Raw genomic sequence first — 23,526 nt, 5'->3', positions numbered from 1 at the left:
CTGCGTTTGTGAGCTCAAAGAGAAATGTCTTTGTTATTAAAGCTGAATTCTGAACTACAGTTTCACCAGTTCATCTATACAAGGCCTTTTGTTGAGGCAGTCATATGTGCTGTTTGCTGTAGACTCAAAAGGTTGACATTAATCTTGAAATGTCATATGTGTACGCCTCATTAGAGAAATCTGAGCAGGTCAGAGCAGCGGCCACTCTCAGCAGAATACTCTTATTTTGAAAAAGTGCGACCGGAATCACTGTTCTCTCTATTGTCAGTGGGTCACACGAATATTGACGGTGGTAGGCTCAGACTCCATTCTCCCGCACAGCTTCAGAGAGCACCGTCGCATCCTCGGCATGGCATCTGAAGAGCTAGCTAGGAAGCTGCAGTCGCGGCTGGCCGCTACGCAGGAGGCTGAGCCGAGGCCGGAGCGCGAACAGAGCCCGGTCCGACCCAAACCGCAGGAGCCCGACGCAGCCTGCGGAGACTCGTCCTCAGAGCTGTGCGTCAAACTGACCCGCAGGCTGGACATCAACGACGGCAACGCTGCTCCTCGACCGACCCGCGTCTTCAACCCCTACACGGAGTTCAAGGAGTTCTCCCGCAAGCAGATTAAGGACATGGAGACGATGTTCAAACGGTAAGGCTGAAGCTGAGGTGTCTTTTTCTTGGTCATTTCCACACGTGACAGAGGTCCGACATGTTTACTTGTTGTGGTGGGGACTGTGACGGAATGAGCATGGACGGCTTGAAGCTCATGATGAGATTAAACTGCTGCTGCTGACGTGAAGCCATCAGGTGGAGGCACTGGCTGTCACTGGCAGAGTGGTTAAAACTGACCCACTCATTGCTCACTACAGGCCCTCTAACTGGCTTCATGACCCGTTCGCTCGTCTGATGTTGTGTCGTGATCAGAGGAGGAGGGAGGCTACAGCTGATGAAGCGTGGTAAACACTTTGACATGCCTCCAATCTCCAGAAAAAACGAGGAGTTTGGGTAAAATAACAACCTCAAATGACCAATATAATCAGGACAGGCAGTGGGAATATGAAATGTCCAATGTTTGTCTGGCTAACATAAAGTAAGTGATGGAACGATAATTTCAATCAGGGAAATAATTACAGTTGATGTGCTGGATGTGTGGCCTTTTATCAAGCCTTCTTTAAAAATGGTGAAAGGAGTAATCTATTATCAGAAAAATCATCTGGGCCTATTGATCAAATAATTGTTTTAGCTCTAAATTACTTTTACATCTAAATTAGCGGGTCTACTGAGGTTTTTAAAACTTGGGTTAAAACGCATATTAACCCCATTCCCACTTCCCACAGGCAATGCAGCCTACCTGTGATTTTTATCTGAAGCATTATGTTGTACATCACTGACGTGACTACTGTTTCACGTCACAAATGTGTCAGAAACAGTTGTAATGGAAGACAAAACAATAGACCCATTGTGAAAGAAACGTATGTAAAACGGTGGATACATTCTTTTGAGCGCCACAACCACCGTGACATGACTCATTTCACTCGCATAATTTGAGCCATCTGGTCCGTATCATTTGGTCTAGAAGAGCATCATGGCTAGATTTTTTTATGCGGTTATAAGGGTGTAACAATTTCGATTTTAGATCAAAATCGACCAAAATAATTCACAATCTCGAACTTCGAATTAAAAAATGGAATCGCCAATGCTGCCACACCCCCATATCACGTCCGGTCGGCTTGCCAAGCGGAAAAAAACACACGTGTTGAAGTGCTGCGAGTCAACCCCCTCTAACTTAGCTACTAGCTAAGCCATTAGCTATTAGCTACAGCCAGCCAAACGATAGCATGGTGTTACACCATTCCTGTTGGGCTCCCGGACCGTGGTCGGGAAGCACAGGGGAGATGATTTCCTCCAGGGCCGAAGTTTGTGTTTACCTTTGGGGTGAACTCCTTTCACGTGGTCAGGAAATATTACCAGGGGGCTTTGTTGTATCTAGCCGTCGCCTTTATTCACAGCCAAACTGCAGCCTTTACTGTACACTTTATTGCTGTCGCTACTCCTTTCACTTCTCCTTCCTCTCCCATTCATTCACTGTCCGCACATACGCACGCTCCCTCACTCTCGCTCGCCCACTCACACCTTACACACACACACACACCTCACGCACCGCCCTATTCCTGAAAGGGGCTACGCCATTCTTACAATAATGGCAACTGCAGATACAGAAGACCCATAGACAGAACTTGAACCGCCTCCTCTTTCACTGAAGTCGCTGGTGTGGAAGTATTTTGGATTTCCAGTGAGTTTTGTTGACAACGTTCGTGTTGTCGACAAAAAAGCCACAAGCTCTGCAGAAACTAGTTGGCAGGTTATTTTGTTTAAGTTTGCAATTGAATGAAGATATACGTTATTGTTACATTATGTTGTTAATAAATGTTTTAAATATGACAATGTAGTGTGGTACATTGTGAACAAAGGCCAGATTTTATGTTGCATAAAAGTCTAGTCTAAAAATGGCATAGTGTCTTTTTAGTGTCTTTCAGCTCATTGTTTTGGCTTTACAGCTCACTAATTTACTGTTCTGGTTGAGTCTCTTGGCTTTCACTAACATCTTTTCCAGCAGGAGCAGGCAGCTCCTTTTGGTGATGAAGCTCTAAAAAACCCACTGTATGCTACCTGCCGAGTAGCAAACAGACAGTCACAGTTAAAGACTAGCTGATGGAGCATTTTGCTGAAGAGGGGCTAGATGTTTTTTCTTAGCAGTTGGTAGAGACCCAACCAGATAGACATTAACTAGGTATGGGCGATATGGACAATATCGTTGTTAGGGCTGCACAAAAAATCGTTAAAAAATCGCGATCTCGATTCACACATACACGTGATCTCATATCTACACACAGCGATTCTAAAGCATTTTATATCTCGAGCTGAATCACAAACAAATGCTCCTATTTTCCTCCCGGATTTTTTTGAAGCGCCCCCAAACACAGCACTGCCACTGCCTCCGCCCTCAACCTGTGGTAAAGCGTCTTTACAACACGTGATTCAGTGGCGGAAGCCCGCCTGCAGTTAAGTGTATGGAAGGAGTGAGTGAGAAGCCGTTTCTAGACGGGGCAGCAAGCCGCCAATCTGCCCGTCCTTTTGGCGGCTAGGTCTGCGGTTTTAGACAGAGGGCGGAAAATTGGGGGTCTGTTTTGGTTCGCCGATTTCCCGCCTCGGAGGGTACACTTATTTCTGCCTCGCCTGCTAGATGAGCAACTGGACAGCCGCTGAGATCAGGAGATGCTAGCGTCTCCTGGATCTCTAGCTGTATGGTTGTGTTAGCTTGTTGTTGTAGCCACAATCTAGGAACGGTCGCTACTTTTCAAATTAAAAGCCACCCGCTAAGAACCCAGCTCTAAACTCCAATGGGGTGTAATGTAAAGCTCTTATTTTGAAGACAAATTCGTTGTCAACTGCTCACAGCCCAACGTCGGGCTTCACGTCACATCACATGTTTACCTCTACCTCTGAGGCGGCTTTTGGAAAAGGAAGAAAATTATGCCTCCGTTTTAGAAAGCCGATCACAGCAGCTATCACATATCACCTAGCTTAAGATACGGCCCCAATAAACACTGTACAACATGAGGTATAAAAGGATGCCCTCTCATCTTGGGAGACAATTTTTTATTTTATTTTTTTTGTGTAAAAATAATTTCTCATCCAATGATGGAACTTGAAATGAACAAAAAAACATTGCTTTGGCAGAGGCATAGTAGTATCTGCCATACTATCATGTTTTTTTTGTGTTTTGTTCAAGTTCATCAGTGCAATAAACATTTTGTGAAAAAAATCGTGCCAGAGAATCGTGATCTCAATTCTAAGCAAAAAAATCGTGATTCACATTTTTTCCAGAATCGTGCAGCCCTAATCGTTGTCCAACTAATGTGATATAGATATGTGGACAATACTGACTGTTGATACTTATTGTGATTATTGATGGCTAATAATCGGTAATATGGGTATAATGACAGATTTAAAGAACAGTCCAGTAAGTTCAGAAAATTCCATTACTGTAAAGCTGCCTTTAAAATCAGGACATGACAACACATGCTATATCAAGATATGACAATATCCAAAATCTAAGAAGATATGTAGCTACATATCACGGTATGATATATTGCCAACTTTTGGCCTTAGATTTGGGGGGCAAGAGACATAACTCTACATTGGACAAAACAGCCAACACTCTAAAATGATCATTTCCACTGAGCAGATCATTTGAGTTGAAGGGAAATGTCAATCGAAATTTCTAACTGTTATTGTTTAACATTATCTTGACTTATTAGGTGTTGGTGACAAATGGCTGATTTGGGAACTTCATATTTTAAATTGATCAGGAGTTGGAGAACATTTCAGCCAGAGGATATAGGTAACCATTGTCTTTTGGAGTCTCCCCAGGGGCAGACCCTGCTCCATGTGACAATAGTATCTTTGTGTGCATGCTCCCGAAATCTCAGATCAATGCTCTTTTGTTTCCACATGACAGTCACTAAGCTTGATTGAACTGTCGACCAAATTGGTCACTGAAGTTCTTTGATGCTTGCTCAATCCATTAAATCCAAAAAATCAGACCGCAAGTTGACTTATTTTTGTCAGTCATCCACAAAAAAGACTAGCAGATGAGTCATTTGATACTGAAAACTAAGAAACAGCAATTTTGTAAAAAAAAAAAAAAAGTTCCTAACCTGAAGTTTATATATACCTCGGTGTAAGAAAGAATAAGATGTAGTGAGCAAAAATTGCTAATTTAATACTCCAGAGCTCTAATTACATATGTTAGAGTTCTTATCTCCTCGCTGAACCCTTGTAGCAAATGTATTTCAGATTACATTTGTGTTGATTTACTCAAAAGCTGCGAGGAGTATGCTGCCACTTAAGCCAATCAGACGCTGTGTGATTTTTAGCCAGTTTCTGACCTGATTTTTGAGCCACACAACTCATTTTAGAGTGGCAAAACGTAAGCTTTGTCGGGTGCTGTTTGCTGTGCAGTGTATAAATGGGAGTCCTCCAAAGTGCTCTTTCATAAGTGAGACTCGAATGCATAAACCAACAGGGTTCTTCAAAAAATGTTCAGCCTGCATGACTCCAGATCTGCTGCAGATTGTCAACATGTCTCTTCTCTTAGGTGTCTTCCCAGAACCCTCAACTGCAGTTGTTAAACCACTACTGAAGAAGAGCTATCTAGACACAGTAATCTGTGACATCTGTAATGATAACTAAAGGTCCATATCGAACCTCCCAGGTTTCAAACTACAGTCTGTAGTTGTGAGAAAAAAGTGACTGAGAATATTCAAATGATACAGCTCCCAGGTCCCTCCTTCTTCCTCTCTGCTGCGCTGCAACCCAGCCTTCTAAGCCCCTCCCACAGAGGAGCCTGCTGTGCACAAGCAGGCTTGTAACCATGGTAACAGAGAAAGCCAGATTTAACATACATGCTAATAAGCTAGATTTACCAACAAGCTACGTAGCTCGACTGCAAAATTGTTTGGCAATATGCGCTATTGCGTGTATTATTGTTATTGCCGCCATCTTAGCCTTGTGGTTAAAACATAGAATTAATCATATTAAGCAGGGGTCCTTACTTGTCCATCAGAAAAGCCGCTAACTCTGCGTTGCACTTGATCGCGCTGAGATGAAGATATTTATCCTTGTTTTCTCTCTGGCTCGGTCCTATTCTTTCTTTTTACACTGGGTGGACCCACAGACAGTGGAATTTTTCACAGTTGATATATATCTTATTGTATTGTCAGATCATATTGACAATTTTAGCAAATATAACAAAAATATTTGCAGACTACAACTTTAAGTTTGATAATTGAAAAGGCTGTTTTTCAACAGCTGAACAATTATCTAATAACAAATGGCTGTTTTGATGTCTTCCAATCAGGATTTTGACCACATCACAGCACTGAGACGTCTCTTGTCAAGGTCCTCAATGACATTAATTAAACAGAGACAGTGGCAAAATTTCAGTCTGAATATTACTGGGTCTCAGTGCTGCGTTTGATACAGTTGGCCACAATATACTACTGGACCGACTGGAAAACTAGGTGGGACTCTCTGGTTCAGCACTAAATTGGTTTAAATCTAAATGAGAAAGAATACTTTGTGTCTCTTGGTAACTACACATCTGAGCGGATGAAAATGACATGCAGAGTACTTCTGGGGATATTCAACATTTACGAACTCCCTCTAATAATGTGACGTCACATTGACGTTATATATGCACCAAAAACAATTGTAACAGAAGAGAAAACAATAGACCCATTGTGAAAGAAGCAAAACGGTGGATAAATTATTCATAATTTCAGTCCAGTTACATTCCCATTGCAGACAATAACCTGATCTTAGCAGGTTCAAGTTGGAAAAGGGGTATAAATTAAATCATTGAAAATGAAAAAACCTGTATAATTATCACAGTGGATACTTTTTTTTTTTTTTTTTTTTTACAAAAAAACAAAAAACTGCCACAAATCAATTATCTAAAATTTGTTCATAGCTTAACTTTTAACAATTTATTTGTGTAACTATCAAGAGGAATCTGTTTTTAACTAAAACACAGCCACAAATCTTCAATCTAATTCATTTACAACTAAACTTTTAACTATTTGTTTGTGTTACTATCAAGATAGATGTGTTTTAAACTTAAAGACACCAGCCACAAATCTCCAATATATATGAGTTGATAACTTGATTTTCCAATATTTGTTTCAATTTTGTTATTAAATACAACACAGCCACATCTTTGACCCATGGCTGGACTGTAGCCTACACAGGGTTTCCCCTACATGTAATTGACTGTGGCGCACCGCCACCGCAGCCGTCACACCTTCAAAATTCAGGCATTAATAAATCCAGTGTTAGAGAAAGGAAATATTTTACCGTCGTCTTCCACCGCAGTCTTTGACGTTAACTAGCATGTTGGATATTTCGCTTGATAATTAGCTAGAGCAGGGGTCACCAACACGTCGATCGCGATCCACCTGTCAATCTTTGGGACTTTCCCTGTAGATCCCGAAAATATTAGGAAAAATATATACACAATCACCTAATGCCTGATTAATGTTCGCAAACGTTTTGTGACACTTCATCTCTTGAATCAGCTGCAGTACTGTCATAGTAGCGTGACACTGACCAATACGATTAGAAAAAAGTACAATTATTTTGACCAATGAGAGAAGAGAAGCCGCCCCCCACAACGACGCCAGGTCTACGTTGCTAGCAACCATCTAACATGGTTGAGGCTCTGCGAAAGAAGGCGAAAATATACCATTTTCATTCAGAATGGGAGCAAGAATTTATTTTTACTTTAGTAAAAGACAAGTGTATTTGTATGTTATGCCGCCAAACTCAAGCGCTGTGGAAAAGAGGAAACCTGGAGCAGCACCACAACACCAACCGCCCGAAATTCAAGGACCTCCTCCCACTAAAAAGTGCTATCCGTGCTAAGAAAGTTGAGGAGCTAAAATCGGCGTTGAGAGCCCAGCAGTCACTCTTTGTTAAACCTACTGTTCGACATCAGGCAGCCACAGAAGCATCATATTGTGTAAGTCACCTTTTGGCTAAACACAAGAAGCCTTTTACAGGTGGGGAGTTAATGAAGGAGGCTATGACTATTACCGCTGACACAGTTTTCAAGGATTTCAAAGACAAAGATGACATCGCAGCAGCACTCAGCAGTGTCCCGCTCGGCCCTGCAACAGTGACAAGACGGGTCAAAGCACTGTCGGAGGACGTGGATCGACAGGTGTTAAGGGACTTGTCACTTTGTGAATATTTCTCACTGCAGTTGGATGAATCTCTGGATGTAACCGACACAGCTCAACTCGTTGGGTTTGTCAGAATGGCCTTCCGGGATTCTACAACGAAGGAAGACTTTCTCACTCTTTTGCACTTAAAAGACAGAACAAGAGGTGAGGATATTTTCAACAAGTTCAAAGAATATGTCCTTGAAAATCATGTTCCCATTCATAAGCTGGTAGCGATTACTACTGATGGGGCACCGGCTATGCGTGGTGTGCGCTTGGGTTTTATTGCACTGTGCCGCAACGATCCTGCTTTCCCAGACTTTATGAGTTATCACTGCGTAATTCATCAGCAGGCCTTGGTGGGGAAAGTCGTGGACTTCTCTCACGTCATGACATTGGTGGTCAAATTGATCAACTCGATTCGAGCTAAAGCTCTTCAACACCGCTTATTCAAGTCGTTAATGGATAATCTTGATGCCGCTCATGGAGACCTAATTCTCCATGCTGATGTGCGCTGGCTGAGTCTCGGCAAAGTGCTACAGCGATTTGTTGACTTGCTGCCCGAGATAAAGACTTTTCTGTCAACGAGGAATGAGGAGCACAAAGAATTGTCCGATGATGCGTGGCTACTTGACCTGGGATTTTTGACGGATTTAACGGCAAAACTCAATGCACTCAACACTGACATCCAGGGAAAAAACAGGCACCTGTCCCACATGATAAGTGCTGTGAACGCATTCAAGGCCAAACTCTGTGTTTGGACTGCACATCTGAACACCAGGAAGCTAACACATTTTCCTAACCTGGACAAAATGGCACAAGTGATCAAAGACAAGGATTTCCACCCGGAGCAGTACTGCACTCACTTGGCAGCGGAGTTCAGTCGGTGTTTTGGTGAGTTAGATGTCATGGAGGACATTGCTGCATTTGTCTCAAACCCATTCCAGCCCACTGATATAGGGCAGGTAGCAGCCAAATTTGACCAAGTGTTTGCTTTCACTAGCAAGGACCACACCTTCAACAAGATACGTTTAAACGATTTATTATGAAAGAAAGAGAAAACAAAACGTTGAAGATCTTAGTTCTTCGAGCTCTTCGAGTGCGTTGTGGGGAAGTTCTGTAGAGAATCCGCCGCCGCACTCGAGCAGCGACGGACCCCCTGGTGGTCCTATGAAGGAGAGGAAAGAAAAGAAGAAACAGGGAGAGAGAAATTGGGTCGGGGGGAGGGGCGCAGAATACGAGAGCGAAGACGAGGAGAGGGTCAGGTGGTTATTTATAGAAATATCAGAAGTTGGCGCTGTTGAGGTGTGGTCCTGCTCCTGAAACTTCGCCATATAAGCTTCAATTCACTAGCAAGGACCACACCTTCAACAAGATACGTTTAAACGATTTATTATGAAAGAAAGAGAAAACAAAACGTTGAAGATCTTAGTTCTTCGAGCTCTTCGAGTGCGTTGTGGGGAAGTTCTGTAGAGAATCCGCCGCCGCACTCTGGCAGCGACGGACCCCCTGGTGGTCCTACGAAGGAGAGGAAAGAAAAGAAGAAACAGGGAGAGAGAAATTGGGTGGGGGGGAGGGGCACAGAATACGAGAGCGAAGACGAGGAGAGGGTCAGGTGGTTATTTATAGAAATATCAGAAGTTGGCGCTGTTGAGGTGTGGTCCTGCTCCTGAAACTTCGCCATATAAGCTTCAATTCACTAGCAAGGACCACACCTTCAACAAGATACGTTTAAACGATTTATTATGAAAGAAAGAGAAAACAAAACGTTGAAGATCTTAGTTCTTCGAGCTCTTCGAGTGCGTTGTGGGGAAGTTCTGTAGAGAATCCGCCGCCGCACTTGGGCAGCGACGGACCCCCAAAAACCTCCAATCATTTAAGATGAGATTGTGCGGATCTGAGATCTTTGAGATCTGAACGGATGTAGCGGTGAAACGTTTGGGAGGACCAGTGGTCCAAGGGCCGCATGAAGTGTTCTGGGATGCCTTTACGGGAGGCTGAAGTGGCAGCTCCGATCCTGAAGGAGTGTCCGGAGTAGTTAAAGCGTAAATTACCAGACAACGAGAGCATGTGGCAAAAGTGATGGTGGAACGAGAACGAGTAGCCATTGTCCGGATTTGGAGATGAAGAGACAATCTGTCATAGTTATGCTCTGACATTTGCAGAATTGCAAAAAGTTAGCAATGGTTTGAAACGATTCGGTGGTGATTGGACCTTGGAGTAGAAGATGGGTGTAGGCGGACCAGATCGATTGGTTTTAGTTAGCTTTAAATAGAAAACAATGGTCTGGAAAGCGAGACGAGTCTGAAATGCATGCATGGCGGCTTTGGTCGATGTGAATGGTTGAGGTGGTGAATTCGGAGCACCTGAGGAAAGCGAAAAGCAAGCAAGAACATGGCTTCCAGGGTTCGGGCAACTCGAGGAGTGCCATACCCGGAACGGATAGTGTGGAGGCAGATTAACTGCAAGTCGGCAGAGAGAGGAAGATGGTGAGGGCTTGACGAACTGTTAACGAACTGCCGGTTATTGTCTTAGAAAAGAAGCTGATACCCCTAAGGTAAGTTTGATGATGTGATTAATTTTCATGGTGGAATGGGCGTGAGTACTGAAAGAAGTAGCGGTGATGAGACTGAATGACGGAAAGGTTGTGTTGTTTTGGTCGTGAAAGTAATGGAAGCTTTCCAAGCTGTCCAGGAGGAAGAGAGGGTCGGGGGTGATAGGCTGTTGATGATGGAGCTCTGGGAGTCGCTTGTCAGGGGTATTTACGCCGGATTTACAAGTTGAATGTCGACGCCCGACTGGCGTAGGGAAGGTATCTGCGTGAGGTGCCAAGCTTCTGAACTTCTGGCATTCATTAGCGAGCTTTGAGGGCGATTCTGCCGCAAACTATCTTCCATTGTAGAAACCCCCCAAAACCGGCCTAAGGAGCAGCATCGATGTACAGATGGATGTCGTGCGGGTGAGTCGGTTGGTCGTCGTAAAAGAAAATGATTCCGTTCCAATTGGTGAGAAGGTTGAGTCACGGACGGTTTTCGGCAAGGCTCGAGCTATCCATGGAGATGGAGGTCAAGAGTGATGGGACGGAAGAAGTGATGGATGGTAAGTTGGAGATAAAGGCTCGCCCTTGGGGGATGATGCGTAAGGCGAAGTTGATGTGGCCCAGAAGGGACAGAAGTTGACGTTTGGTGCGGCGCGGGGCGCAGAAGAAGGTTCGGTTGAGCTTTCCCGCCGGGAATGAAGTCTAAACTTGTTTGTGTCAAGAATGATTCCGAGAAACTCGAGGGATGTGGAGGGGCCCTCTGTTTTCTCTGCGACAATGGGACCCCAAGGTCGGAGAAGACTGAAGTCAGGGTAACCATGTCGGAAGCGGGTGGCGATGAGGTGGGGGCAAATTGTTAGACTGTATCCAGCTGAGGGCTTCAGGTGCCGTGTTGAAGAGTTTAGGCTGCTTTGCAACCAAAGGTGAGCCTAACAGTGAAGTAATATGTACTACGCCAGTGGATGTTGAAGAAACGGCAGACGTAGGGGTGAATAGGGAGGACTTTGAAAGCACTGGTCTGTTCCTGGACCTTCCTTAACTTCCTTAGCGAGCGTGCGGTCAACTGAATCTGCCTGGTTATGGTCGACTGAAGATTTTTTATTTCGAAAGAGATAGATGATAGTGTCTTCTTCTTCAAGTCTTTTATGAGAACTAGCTTTGGCAAGGTAGGTTGTACGGGCATTCGGGGTGGGCATGGGCCCCGCCGCAGAAGGAGTAAACGTGGAGGAAGCGGCACTGGAACACGGTGCATCTGGTACTGTTGAAGCCATTGCGAATCGAACGACCTCATTGGTGCATGACGGGCCTGCCTTTCTTATCTACGCCGTTGATTACAGGAAAGATGACAGAAGGGGTAGATGACATCTGTTCTGGAGGAATGGGTGCTGGTGGAGCTGCCGACAACAGGCGAAAGAAGGCTGAAGCTCTCGTTTGGTTTTTTGTGTGGCTCAGTGTGGGTAGCTGTGTATAAAGTGAAGTTAGTGGTTGCCGGCTGACGGGGAAGAACGGGTGCTGGCATCCCGGTGCCGATGACCCCAGCCGACATGAGCTGCTGGGACTGATGGGGCTGGGAGATGGAAGCTCCCTGCATCCCTGCATAGGGCCCTGGCACCCGGTGCCAGGAGCCCCGGTTGAAGCGAGGTGCTGTGGTTGCTGGAATTAGGCAGCAGAGGGCGCTGGCATCTTGGTGCCAGGAGCTTTGGTTGAAGCGAGGTGCTGTTGTTGATGGAAACAGGAAGCAGGGGGCGCTGGCATCCCGGTGCGAGGAGCCCTGGTTGAAGCAGTCTGCTGTGGTTGCTGGAAATAGGCGGCAGAGGGTGCTGGCATCTTGGTGCCAGGAGCCTTGGTTGAAGCAGGTTGCTGTTGTTGATAGAAACAGGAAGCAGAGGGCGCTGGCATCCCAGTGCCAGGAGCCCTGGTTGAAGCAATCTGCTGTGGTTGCTGGAAATAGGCGGCAGAGGGCGCAGGCATCTCGGTGCCTGGAGCCCCGGTTGAAGTGAGCAACTGTGGTTGTTTGAAACCAGAAGCAGAGGGCACTGGCATCTCGGTGCCAGGAGCCCCGGTTGAAGCGAGCTGCTGTGGTTGCTGGAAACGGGAAGCAGGGGGCGCTGGCATCTCGGTGCCAGGAGCTCCGGTTGAAGCGAGTTGCTGGAAACAGAAAGCAGAGGGCTCTGGCATCTCGGTGCCAGGATCAGAATCAGAATCCTTTAATGTCCCGCAGACGGGGAAATTTGTTTGTCGTAGCAGCAGAATATTACGAGAACAGAGCAATAGCAAAATAGACGATAGAATAGACGCTATAATTAAAAAAGGAAAGAAAATAGAATCAAATCGATGTATATACATACTTACATGATGTAGTGCAAGAATGGATTTTTATTTTTATATACAGACCAGAGCCCCGGTTGAAGGGAGCTGCTGTGGTGCTGGTTGCTGGACACAGGAAGTGGAGGGCGCTGGCATCTCGGTGCAAGGAGCCCCGGTTTTAAGCGAGCTGCTGTGGTTGCTGGACACAAGAAGCAGAGGGCATTGGCATCCCGGTGCCAGGAGCCGAGGCTGGAACAGGCTGCTGTGGTTTTTGGAAGTAGGCAGTAGGGGGCACTGGCATCCCTGTGCCAGGAGCCCCCGCAAAGGTTAGCTGTGGTGATGGCTGGAACTGGATGGCAGTGAGACTGTGGCGTTTGCCCTCGAGGTTGTAGGTTGCTGTGGCTGATGATGATGATCCTGATGGAAGTTGGAGGGTCCTGGAATCGATCTGGGCGCTCCCTCTGGAGTTTAGTGATGATGAGAAGTGGTGGCGGAAACTCTGGAGTTGTTTGATCTGGCAGAGGATCTCTGTCTCTGCTTTTGCTGCGGCTCTTTCTGTTTTCTTTGGGCTGTGTCATTTGATTGTACTGTCCCTTTAACAAGAGCGTCAACGTCACTGCCTGTAGGGGTGTGCGTGATGATGTCCCCCGGAAGCGATCTGGTGTTGACGGAATGAGCGGCCATGAGTTTTTTTTTTTTTTTTTTTTTTTCAAAGATTGGCTGTTGTGATGGCTAGAACTGGATGACAGTGGGCACCATGACGTTGCCCTAGATGTTGTAGGTTGCTGGTGTCGATGATGAAAATCCTGATGGGAATTGGAGGGTCCTGAAATCCATCTGGGCACTCCCTTCGGAGTGGAGTGATGACGAGAGGTGGTAGCAGAAACTCTAGTGTCATTTGATCTGGCTGAGGATCTCTGTCTCCACTTTTGCTGCTGCACTTTCTGTTGTCTATAAGCTTTCTGCTGTCTTTGGGCTGTAGTATTTAATTGTACTGTCCCTTTTAACAGGAGCGTCGACGTCGCGGTGTGTTGCGTGCGCGTGATGACGTCACCCGGAAGAGAGCTGGTGTTGACGGAAGAAGCTCACATGCGTGTGGAGAAAGTTTGGCTTTATAGTCCATTCGGTGAAACAGAATTCATTTGTCGTTTAAAGTTTTCTGGGGATTGGCTACTGTCCAATCGGTGACTGTAGAAGATGAAAGCCTGTAGGAAGACGTTGCGACCGGCGAGTTGTTCGGCCGGTGTTGGCGGAAAGATGGCGGAAGGCTTCGCTTCTTGGAGGTGGAGGAGTCGGCGAACTGTGGCGAACTGCAGCGACGGTGACTTTCTGTTCCGGATTTTCCTTGTCCTCTCTTTGCTGCGGAAGGAGGTGGGCTGGGAGACACGGGACAGATAATCTTGGATGTTGAGGAGAGATGAACCAGGCGGGATGCGAACCATGGATGAGACGAAGTTGGTGCTCTTCGGACTCGCTCGCGCCCTAGCCGGCTGTAGGGCCACTGGAATCGGGGTCTCGGGTACGGAGGTGACGGGAAAGTTGTCGGCTTCAGATGAGTAGTGATCCTGATCTCCTCTGAAAGATCGTCCAACGGGGATAGTGATACGAAGTCCATGATGAGGTGAGTAGAGCCTGATGTTGCTCGTACAAAAGTTTGGATGTGCTCGGGCGAGGCGACGTCGCGTGATCTCGTTTCTGGGTGCGAGAGCGCAGAATACGAGAGCGAAGACGAGGAGAGGGTCAGGTGGTTATTTATAGAAATATCAGAAGTTGGCGCTGTTGAGGTGTGGTCCTGCTCCTGAAACTTCGCCATATAAGCTTCAATTCAAAGTGGTGTTGACATGGAGATCATTGATTTGCAAAATGACATAGAACTGAAAAGCAGATCAAGGGACAGTGACTTTTGGGGACTTGTAAGCAGAGAGAAGTTTCCCCTCCTCACTACATGTGCACTGAAAGTGAGTGCCTACTTTCACTTACCTCTGTGAAATGGCATTTTCACAGATGAAAATAATCAAATCCAAATATAGGAGCTGCCTCACTGACAGACACCTCACAGACTGCCTCAGATTGGCTGTCTGCAACTATGAGCCAAACTACAAAGAGCTCACAGACAGTATACAATCACAACCCTCACACTGACTTGAGTCAACATAACTGCAAAAGCTTTGCCTGGTGGCACTGTAAAAGTGTAGCACTGCATAAGATGGGTCTTAACTGCATTTCATTTCATTAACTGGGGAAGTTGTTGCCACTCATTCTGCTGTTTAAATGTTAAAAAAGTAAGAGTAGTAACTTACATGAGGCAAGTTCATAAGCTTCATAGTTAACTCTTAAAAAAAGTGTTAATTTTTCCCCACTATGAACAAAATAACCTGATGTGCATTATTCTGTTATGCAAATATGTAGATTTATTCTTTGTGTTGGTATGAATCTGTTCATTACAAAATGTGAAGATTTCTTCCCTAATGTGAACAAAAGTATGAACAAAAGTACATGTAGTAACTTATATGAAGCATGTCCATAAGCTTCACAGTTAACTCTTATCAATGGCACTTCATATGATTTGCTGATTACAAAATGTGTTGATTTTTTTTCTGTGAACATAATTCTGTAATGTAAATATAGGCCACATGCCTCTATTCTTTGTGTTGAATTTAATGCAATTTAAAAGTGATGGTGTGATGTTCACTTCTTAAAGCAAAGGCCAAGACCTGATTAATATGCCAGAGTTTGCCTAAATAAAAGGTTTTGATTTGAAAGTATTTGGGCTTTTTGCGTTTTAAGTAGTGTAAAAAAATAAACACAATATGTGGCGGTTGGTGTTGATTCTGTGGCGCACCGCCACAAATTAGTCACTGTGTGGGAAACACTGGGATCATTGATCATTGAATCGATATATCGATCCAGATTAATGTGTTGTTACAGCCCTAATACCTATATATAGCCGATAACACAAATTTCACAATATTTGGCAGATATTCGTGGTGCATCTCTGATGTTATAACATTGTTAATGAAATATTTTGGGGGTTTGAACTTTTGGTCAACAACACTGGATGTTCTGGAAATTAAGACAACAATTTATCTGTTTTCTAATAATCTTTGTATACATAAAATGATGTTGTAAATTATCTTTACTGAGACCGTCATTGTTTGGATTTTCACTGATTTTTTTCCCAGATAGAGAATCTAGATGGGATATGGTTAACATAAATAATGGTTGTCCTATAGTTCACCCTGCATTTCAACATGAGCTGTTTTTTAAGCTCTAAAGTTGTTTGTCATGTAGGAGGTCCAGTTACCCTCTTTCTTTTGATGTGCAGATCCCATTCACACAGTCCACATTCCCATGGGGCATCCACTGCCTGGTGACCCAGTTTTCCTACCCTGAAGGATTTAGGCTCAGCGGCATATTTCAGCTTTCAGTATTCTGTGAAGCTGTACTAGATGAAGAATGTGTTATCATTAAGAGGTATTTAGTACTCCTTGCAAGACTTGCAAATATAAATTGACTGGGAAGTTTTGCCTTATGATGGGTTTATGGTAATAGGTCGTTTAGAAATGGAGTATCGTTTGACCCATATTCTGAACTGTGCTGCTTTGTGATGCAATAGAAAAAATATACAACAATGCCAGAGTTCTTAGAGCTGAGCTGAATGTATGGTTCAAATTGTCAGAGATGGAGAAAAATACTAGCAGAGAAAGTGAGTTCCCTAGTGCTAAAAGCTCAGGCATCTATAATTCACAAGGAAGCTGCAGAACAATCAACAACTATTTTTTTAGGTCCTGTCCCATAGTTTCTTACCCATAATGTTTGATATCATTTTTATTTTATTCAATCCTGTATAAATCTTACACCAAGTATTACACAGTACTACACACTACACACTATTTTTATATATTATATATTTATATTTTTATATACACACACGTGTATATATATATATATATATATATATATATATATATATATATATATATATACATACATACATACATACATACATACATACATACATACACACACACACACACACACACACACACACACACACACACACATACATACATTCATACATACATACATACACTGGAAACTTTCAGATTCTGTCATCAATGTCCTGATTGTGTCGTCAAAAGATTGATCAGTTCAGTGTCAGTTCCTGGCACCTGCATTTTCAGGATGGTGAGAGCAAATGCCTAGCTCCAAACCGATTCAAAATTGTTCTTATTGAGGATAGAGCCAAAAAAAAGGCTAAATGTGAAATGCTCTGAATAATCTGAATCTGGGTGAGGTCTTTTCAAGAGCTGGCATGAAAGAATGACTTGATTTGTGGCCTGAACGGATTTGTCTCTGACTGTGGGGTCAGCAGGCCTGATACTCCTACATTACATTACACTACACTACACAAATGCTGCAGCTTCTATAAAGACTCATCTTGTTGGACATAAGCCAATGTGGGCTTTGCCATTGGCTCATCCAGCTGGTGCTGACAGCTGTCTGACTACTTGAATCTCTCACAGTCACATGCAGTGTGTGACTGAGGTGAGAGCTTTAGCAATTTTTAAAAAAATTTTATTGTAGAGCTTAGAGCAAGAGGGAAGAACACACACACACACACACACACACACACACACACACACACACATACCATACAGTGGGTGCTCAGTCTGAACCAGATTTTGTGATCTGATGATTTTGTACTTTGCTGCCTCCTCTTTCCTCACTTCACTCTACAACATCAATGGACTGGGTTTCATACGTTGTCACTCACCGTGTCTTACATAGATGAGTGTTGCCTCCGCTGCCATGACAGCTGCATGTGCATTTTCCTTTCAACATTAAAAGCCAGAAAATGCCGAAAGTGCTGTATTATATTCAATATTGGGGAAAAACATTTAAAATGAGGGAAAATATCACAATATTTGATAATGACTCTTAAAGGCCCAGGCTTACTTTAGTCCTGGCTGTACTTGCAGTCTATCTAGACAGCTTCGCCCAGCCTTCCAGACCCTGTGCAGCTAGCTGGGTATAGCTTGTGGCCTTTGTTACTTGGGCAGCCCCATCAGATTCAGCTGCATTCACCTGGTCTGCTACTGTGCCTCCTTCTGTTGCTCACAACCCTACTAGGAGAAGGTTGAACCTGCTGCTTATTTTCCCTGATGTTTCTCTTCAGCTGTCTTTCTTCAGCCTGCAGTTGTTATACTGCCGGCTTAAGTTTGCCCGTGGGAGTTCCTTGTCGGTATGGCATGCCAGCACCAGTGGGCCCTTACTCTCCCTCCCTGTCTGTGAATGGTGCACCTATATAGAGTCAGTAACCACATACAGTACACATCTTGTCCTCACCTGAACCGCAGGTTGATGTAGCTCTGCTGCAGCTCCCCCTCGTCAGATCCCCCGCTGCTGCGGCCTCCTCGTCCCGTCCTCTGTTCTGTCTTTCAGCGTTTCACTTCTCAACAGAAACTTAACACAACATTGATTAACTTTAGGTAATGGAGTAATAACATTATATCATAACAGTAACTTACAGTGATTAAGTAATCATGTACTAATGGCACCCATATTAATTAAGGTGCTAATTTGCACATTATATGATAGTTTGTTAAGCCTCTGCTTAACAGTTAACTCATGTGTCTGTTGACAATTATAATAATACATTATGGGTTTATAAAGATTATATTGACATTAGCAAATATAAGAAAGCATTAACCAATGGCAAATTAATGCATTAATAACCATTAAGTTACCATCAACAGATGTCTCTTGTTAACACTTATCAAGGTTTTATAAAACCTCAGTCTCATATTTTTTTAAATATATAGTCCTAACTATATGAGTATATACAGGAGGGGATTGTTATGTCAGTCATATAATATGTAAACAAAATCACTGTATGAATTCTGTGCTGTGTGAGCTGTAATCAAGTTCCCTGTCCAGTTCAACCAGACACTGAGGATTTTGTGGTTTGTAGGTACGACACTGGTAAAGACGGCTTCATCGACCTGATGGAACTAAAGCTGATGATGGAGAAGCTGGGAGCTCCACAGACGCACTTGGGCCTCAAGAACATGATCAAAGAGGTGGACGAAGACTTTGACGGGAAACTAAGTTTCAGAGAGGTGAGAGCATGACTTCATTAGGCATTGGTGTGTCCTGTTACTGTGCAGTGTGACTTGCTGACTGGGGATGCTGTGTTTTTTTGTGTAGGGGCATTATAGTTTGGGATGCATACGCATCCAAGCGTGGGGTGATTATATTACTGGTAATTATGAATCAAAAGTGTAAAGAATGATCAGACCTGTATTATTTTTGGACTCACTGCATGAACAATCGCGCTCATTCTTAAGTGACTTTAACCCCTCCTGTTTTCTGTGTGTGTTTGTTAATGTAATTCTTTTCCCCCTTATTTTTTAAGGTTTGACCATTTCTTTTTAATATGGCAACATTTCTGTCGTTCTGCCCCACCATGTTTGGCTTTGTTTATCAACCCACTGTTTAGTCCATCAATTAAAACATGCCTGGCTTCAATCCCCTCTTCCATCACAGTGATTTAATCTTCCCAAAAGTTTGACTTTCTGTTTTTATCCATAGCGATACCTGACTAAACCCCTCAGTTGTACTGCAATATAGGTGTCTTCAATTTAAGTTGATGGGAGATTAATAGATCAAAGGTGTGTACGTGTGAATAGAAGTATAAATCCAAGAACATTTTTATCAATAAGGTCCTTGTCGTAGTTATGATTCCTGTTCAATTTCATAAAGAGATCCAATTTTAAAGGTGCATTTTGTAAGATCTGGACATAATTTAAGTTTAAAACGTGAGTGTGAAGAAGTAACAGTAATGGTGTTATGTCCAAGATGCCTATGTATTGCATTGCAGAGTTATCCATTGCTAGGCAGCCCCAAGCAGCCAATACAGGCTGTCCCTTCTGTAAGACATTCTGTAATAAGTCCTCCTGGCCTGAGAGGCGATAGTGAGTCACTGTAGCCTCTAGTGTTCTGCAGGAGAGGATGAACCACAACCACTGCAAAGAAAAGAAGCGACATAAAAAGAAGCATGACAAGATCACATTCTGCTGAGGATTTCCAACATTGGAGACAGCCGTGGGAGCAAAAAGATAAACTTGCAATGTTTCTTTAGACCAGTAAGTAACATCTAATGTAGGCTGTTTACTGAAACATATCTTCAGTGTAACTAGTGACAACAGAAAGCGTTACAGTTAGCGCGATGTGACTGTTTCATTGTTCTTGCATTGTTCTTTGCCTGATCACATCACTGTATAATAAACACGGTCCTGACATGTTCCAATATAAACAGTGTCTCTGAACTAAACTTATTGCCACAGTTTTGTCTTTTTAGGACCAGAATTCCAGTCCAGCCACACGCAATGATAAATTATACAACCCTGCCCTTTATTCTCATCTGCATCTGGTCTCATCAGCAAGGTTCCTTTAACACAAACTATATCTGCAAATGGGCTAAAATCATAATTTCACACAAATAATAATGCTCCTGATCACCTGTTTCACAACAGGATGAGGATCAGAAAGTCCCCTCAGTAAGTAGTTTGTAGAATTTAACTGAGACTTGTCTAATGTTGGAGCACCAGTTGGACGAAACAGGAACCTGCATTGGTCCCGGAAGCCAAATTTTTAAAAACTGAATTGATAATATCCCTAAAGCAACTAATGCATTTTGACCGGATCTTTATATATTGACCGGATCTTTATATATATCTTTAAATTTAATTGACGTTTGTATAATAAAAATAGTGAATAGGGGCTGAATAGGGCCCACAGTTTGTTGATCTGGCCCTTTCTTTGATCATGTCATGATTACCTTGCTTACACTGAGCATTATACTGCTTAGACGCAGCCCAAAAACACTGAGACATATAAATGGTAACACAGACTGAAATCTGGAAGAAATCCCATGGAACAGGACATGCTCACATCCCGCCTTTATAAGAAAAAAAAGGAAATCAAAACATTTCACATCATATTTGGGGGTTCCCATCATCCACTACATGGGGTGGTTTAATATTACCAACTTGTTAAACATGTCTTTGACAATTGATCTGAAACTGTCTCCCTTTTGTTGCATTTATGGATATAGAGCATTATTTTAGATGACTCCAGTAAAATCTGTTTAATTCCTAGTGCTGTGGGCTCTGCATTGAAGTTACACTGCTGTCCCCTCTGAATGTGTGAGGAACAAGGCCCCACTCTTGTGCAACTTAACAGAGGCAGAGAGGCAAAGTTGCTTTGGTACCCCTTCAGTTCTGCTCATTATTTTACCTTTTTCAGAGGACATTCAACTTAAATCCACTTTCCACAAACACAAGTTCAAACAATTTTATGCTGTAGGAAATGGAGGTGTACTTTTGATGTTACAATCCAAAAAATGCACGCTGATGGCTGTTACTCGATTTATTTCTTCTGTGCGAAAGGCTGTGTCCAGAACTTATCACAGTGTTTCCCACACACATAATTTGTGGCCATGTGCCACCACAAATTGCGTTTCTTTTTCTTTCTTTTTTTAGAGCGACTTAAAAAAGCAGCATATCCGTTCTGCTGCATTTTCCTTTCTCTGCTCTCCCTCCGTCACTAACTTTCTAACACAAATAGCCCCTTCCCTCTGTGCACACTGCGTGTGTCTCCATTAAAAGGAGATCATCCGAGTTCATGAGTTTGATATCACTGCACATGTAAACTGAGGGCAAATACACAGTTTGTCCTTGAAAACAGCAATACATACAGCAGTATCTACTATATAGGGTGACTGTGGCTCAGTTGGTAGAGCGGGTTGGTCTATGTTCGGAGGGTCGGTGGTTCGATCCCTGCCCCTGCCAATTGGGTCATGGTTGTTGTGTCCTTTGGCAAGACACTTCACCCACCCTGCCTCGTGTGAATGTGTATGACTGCTGTGGTGGTGGTCGGGTCCGTTGGTGCTGAATGTGCAGCCACGCTCCCGTCTGTCTGCCCCAGGGCAGCTGTGGATACTATTGTAGTTCACCACAACCAGTATGACTGTGTGTGAATGAACGGAACCTGGAACCCTGTCAGGCGCTTTGAGTACCTAGAAAAGCACCATACAAATCCAATCCATTGTTATTATTTATTATATTATTATGAAGACTTTGGAGATGTAATCCTCACAACCTCATGTGTTTGAACTATCTCACTGTAGTTCCTATTGATCTTCCGGAGAGCTGCAGCTGGAGAGCTGCAGGAGGAGAGTGGTCTGATGGCTCTGGCAAGACTGTCTGAGATCAATGTTTCCACTGAGGGAGTGATGGGGGCCAAGGACTTCTTTGAAGCCAAGGTACTACCTGTTTGTACTTCATGTTGTCTTGTCTAACATTTACATCTTCAGAGTGTTAGTTGTTTTTTTTTTCAGGGAATTGAAAACATTGTGATGTACGCATTTATCTTATAGTGTTAGTCATCATTTTAATCACTGATGATATGATGTTAACTATATTATTTCTAGACACAAAGAGACTGACAAACTGTAGTGGACATATATTTGTATTGTACACCTTCTATTGCAGAGCATGGGACTTTGCAGTATGAAGGCTGAGGGCTAAAAAGCAAACATTTTAGATGTATGAATTAAACTGGGGATGTCTAAGATAACATTGGACACACCTGTCTATGGAACATTACCTGGTCAGGACACACAAGCCTCATCATCAAAGTTAAGGAAACCTCCATCCACCTCCAAAGTAATGTGAAGGTGAGGCATAGATTTAGTGAAGAAGATAAGTGGCAAAGGCTACAGAAAAACAGTGGACCTGTTCTGCAGCTCATTTCTGCAAAAGTAGCTGCTTTCTAAAAAATTGCAAGGGTTTCTTAGTAGTGTTAAAATATGCTATGTTACGGTGTGTGTTAACAGATGCAGGCTGTGTCTCAGGGCAGCAAGTTTGAGGCTGAGATTCGAGAGGAAAAAGAAGAACGCAAAAGACAGGACGTGGAGAAGAAACAGAGACAAGCCGCCTTCAAGCAGTTGCAGTCCACCTTCTGCTCATGACCCACCATAAGAGGCAGATGAGAATTCCTGACATGCATGTCAGTGTTACTAAGATTTTAGAAATAGCTTCACACACCACTTATACTTTAACCAAACCAGAATTTGGCACTTTATAACAACAATGCAAATGATGCATTTAAGGTAAATACTCACTAAAATACTTGAAAATACCTGAGAATGCATTGTAGGCAAGATTTATTCGTACCAGACTTTCTGGAAGCGTCCCACAGAAAACACAACGTAAAAACATGGCTTCAGATGTGTAAGGAAATATATACGCAACACCACAAATTCCTGGAAGCATCATAGATTTGTGCATTTCTGTGGGTTATATGATGTTATTACTTACAATACTACTACTACTACTACTAATACTAATAATAATAATAATAATAAAGATAGTAATAATAATAAAGATAATAATAATAAAGATAATATTATGACATCATATAGTGAGTAAACATGTTGGTGACAATGTAAGCCATATGCACTTTTTGACCACTGACTTTGACTCTTGGCTCCATTGACTAACATTAAACAGGTTGTAGTGTGACTGCCTTTACACAGTCTGTACATTGAAACAATGTGGACCACTGCTTTCAGTCCTAATGCTAAGCTAGTCTAACCACCAACTGACTCCAGTTTAGTACTTAAAGTGAAACTCTCGTCAAAATGCAACCTAGGCTTTTTTTGTGAATGTATATGAGTCAAACCTTCATGTTAATGCATAATTATGGCGAAAGAGGCACTTTTAAGATTGACCGTATTTTCGTTTTTGGGTCAAACTCATTTTCAATGGGAGTGCTATGGCCAAATTAACGATAATATCAAAATCGCTATTTTTAAAACACTAAGAAGGCTCAAAACAACATGAAA

General features: G+C 43.2%; 1 protein-coding gene across 1 annotated transcript; it reads left to right on the top strand.

Annotated features, from left to right (window-relative positions):
• Positions 1-208: 208 nt before the first annotated feature.
• efhd1 (EF-hand domain family, member D1) lies at positions 209-23,212 on the top strand. The gene is made up of 4 exons (XM_030437781.1): positions 209-633; positions 18,589-18,736; positions 21,808-21,942; positions 22,516-23,212. The coding sequence occupies exons 1-4, from the start codon at positions 350-352 to the stop codon at positions 22,648-22,650; spliced, it is 702 nt and encodes a 233-aa protein (XP_030293641.1). The 5' UTR covers positions 209-349; the 3' UTR covers positions 22,651-23,212.
• The last annotated feature ends 314 nt before the right edge of the window (positions 23,213-23,526 follow it).

Source organism: Sparus aurata, chromosome 2 (genome assembly GCF_900880675.1).
Source record: "Sparus aurata chromosome 2, fSpaAur1.1, whole genome shotgun sequence".
In the NCBI taxonomy this organism is placed as follows: Eukaryota; Metazoa; Chordata; class Actinopteri; order Spariformes; family Sparidae; genus Sparus; species Sparus aurata.
The sequence above is the reverse complement of the archived record's forward strand: the minus strand, read 5'-3'. Positions and strand labels throughout refer to the sequence as shown.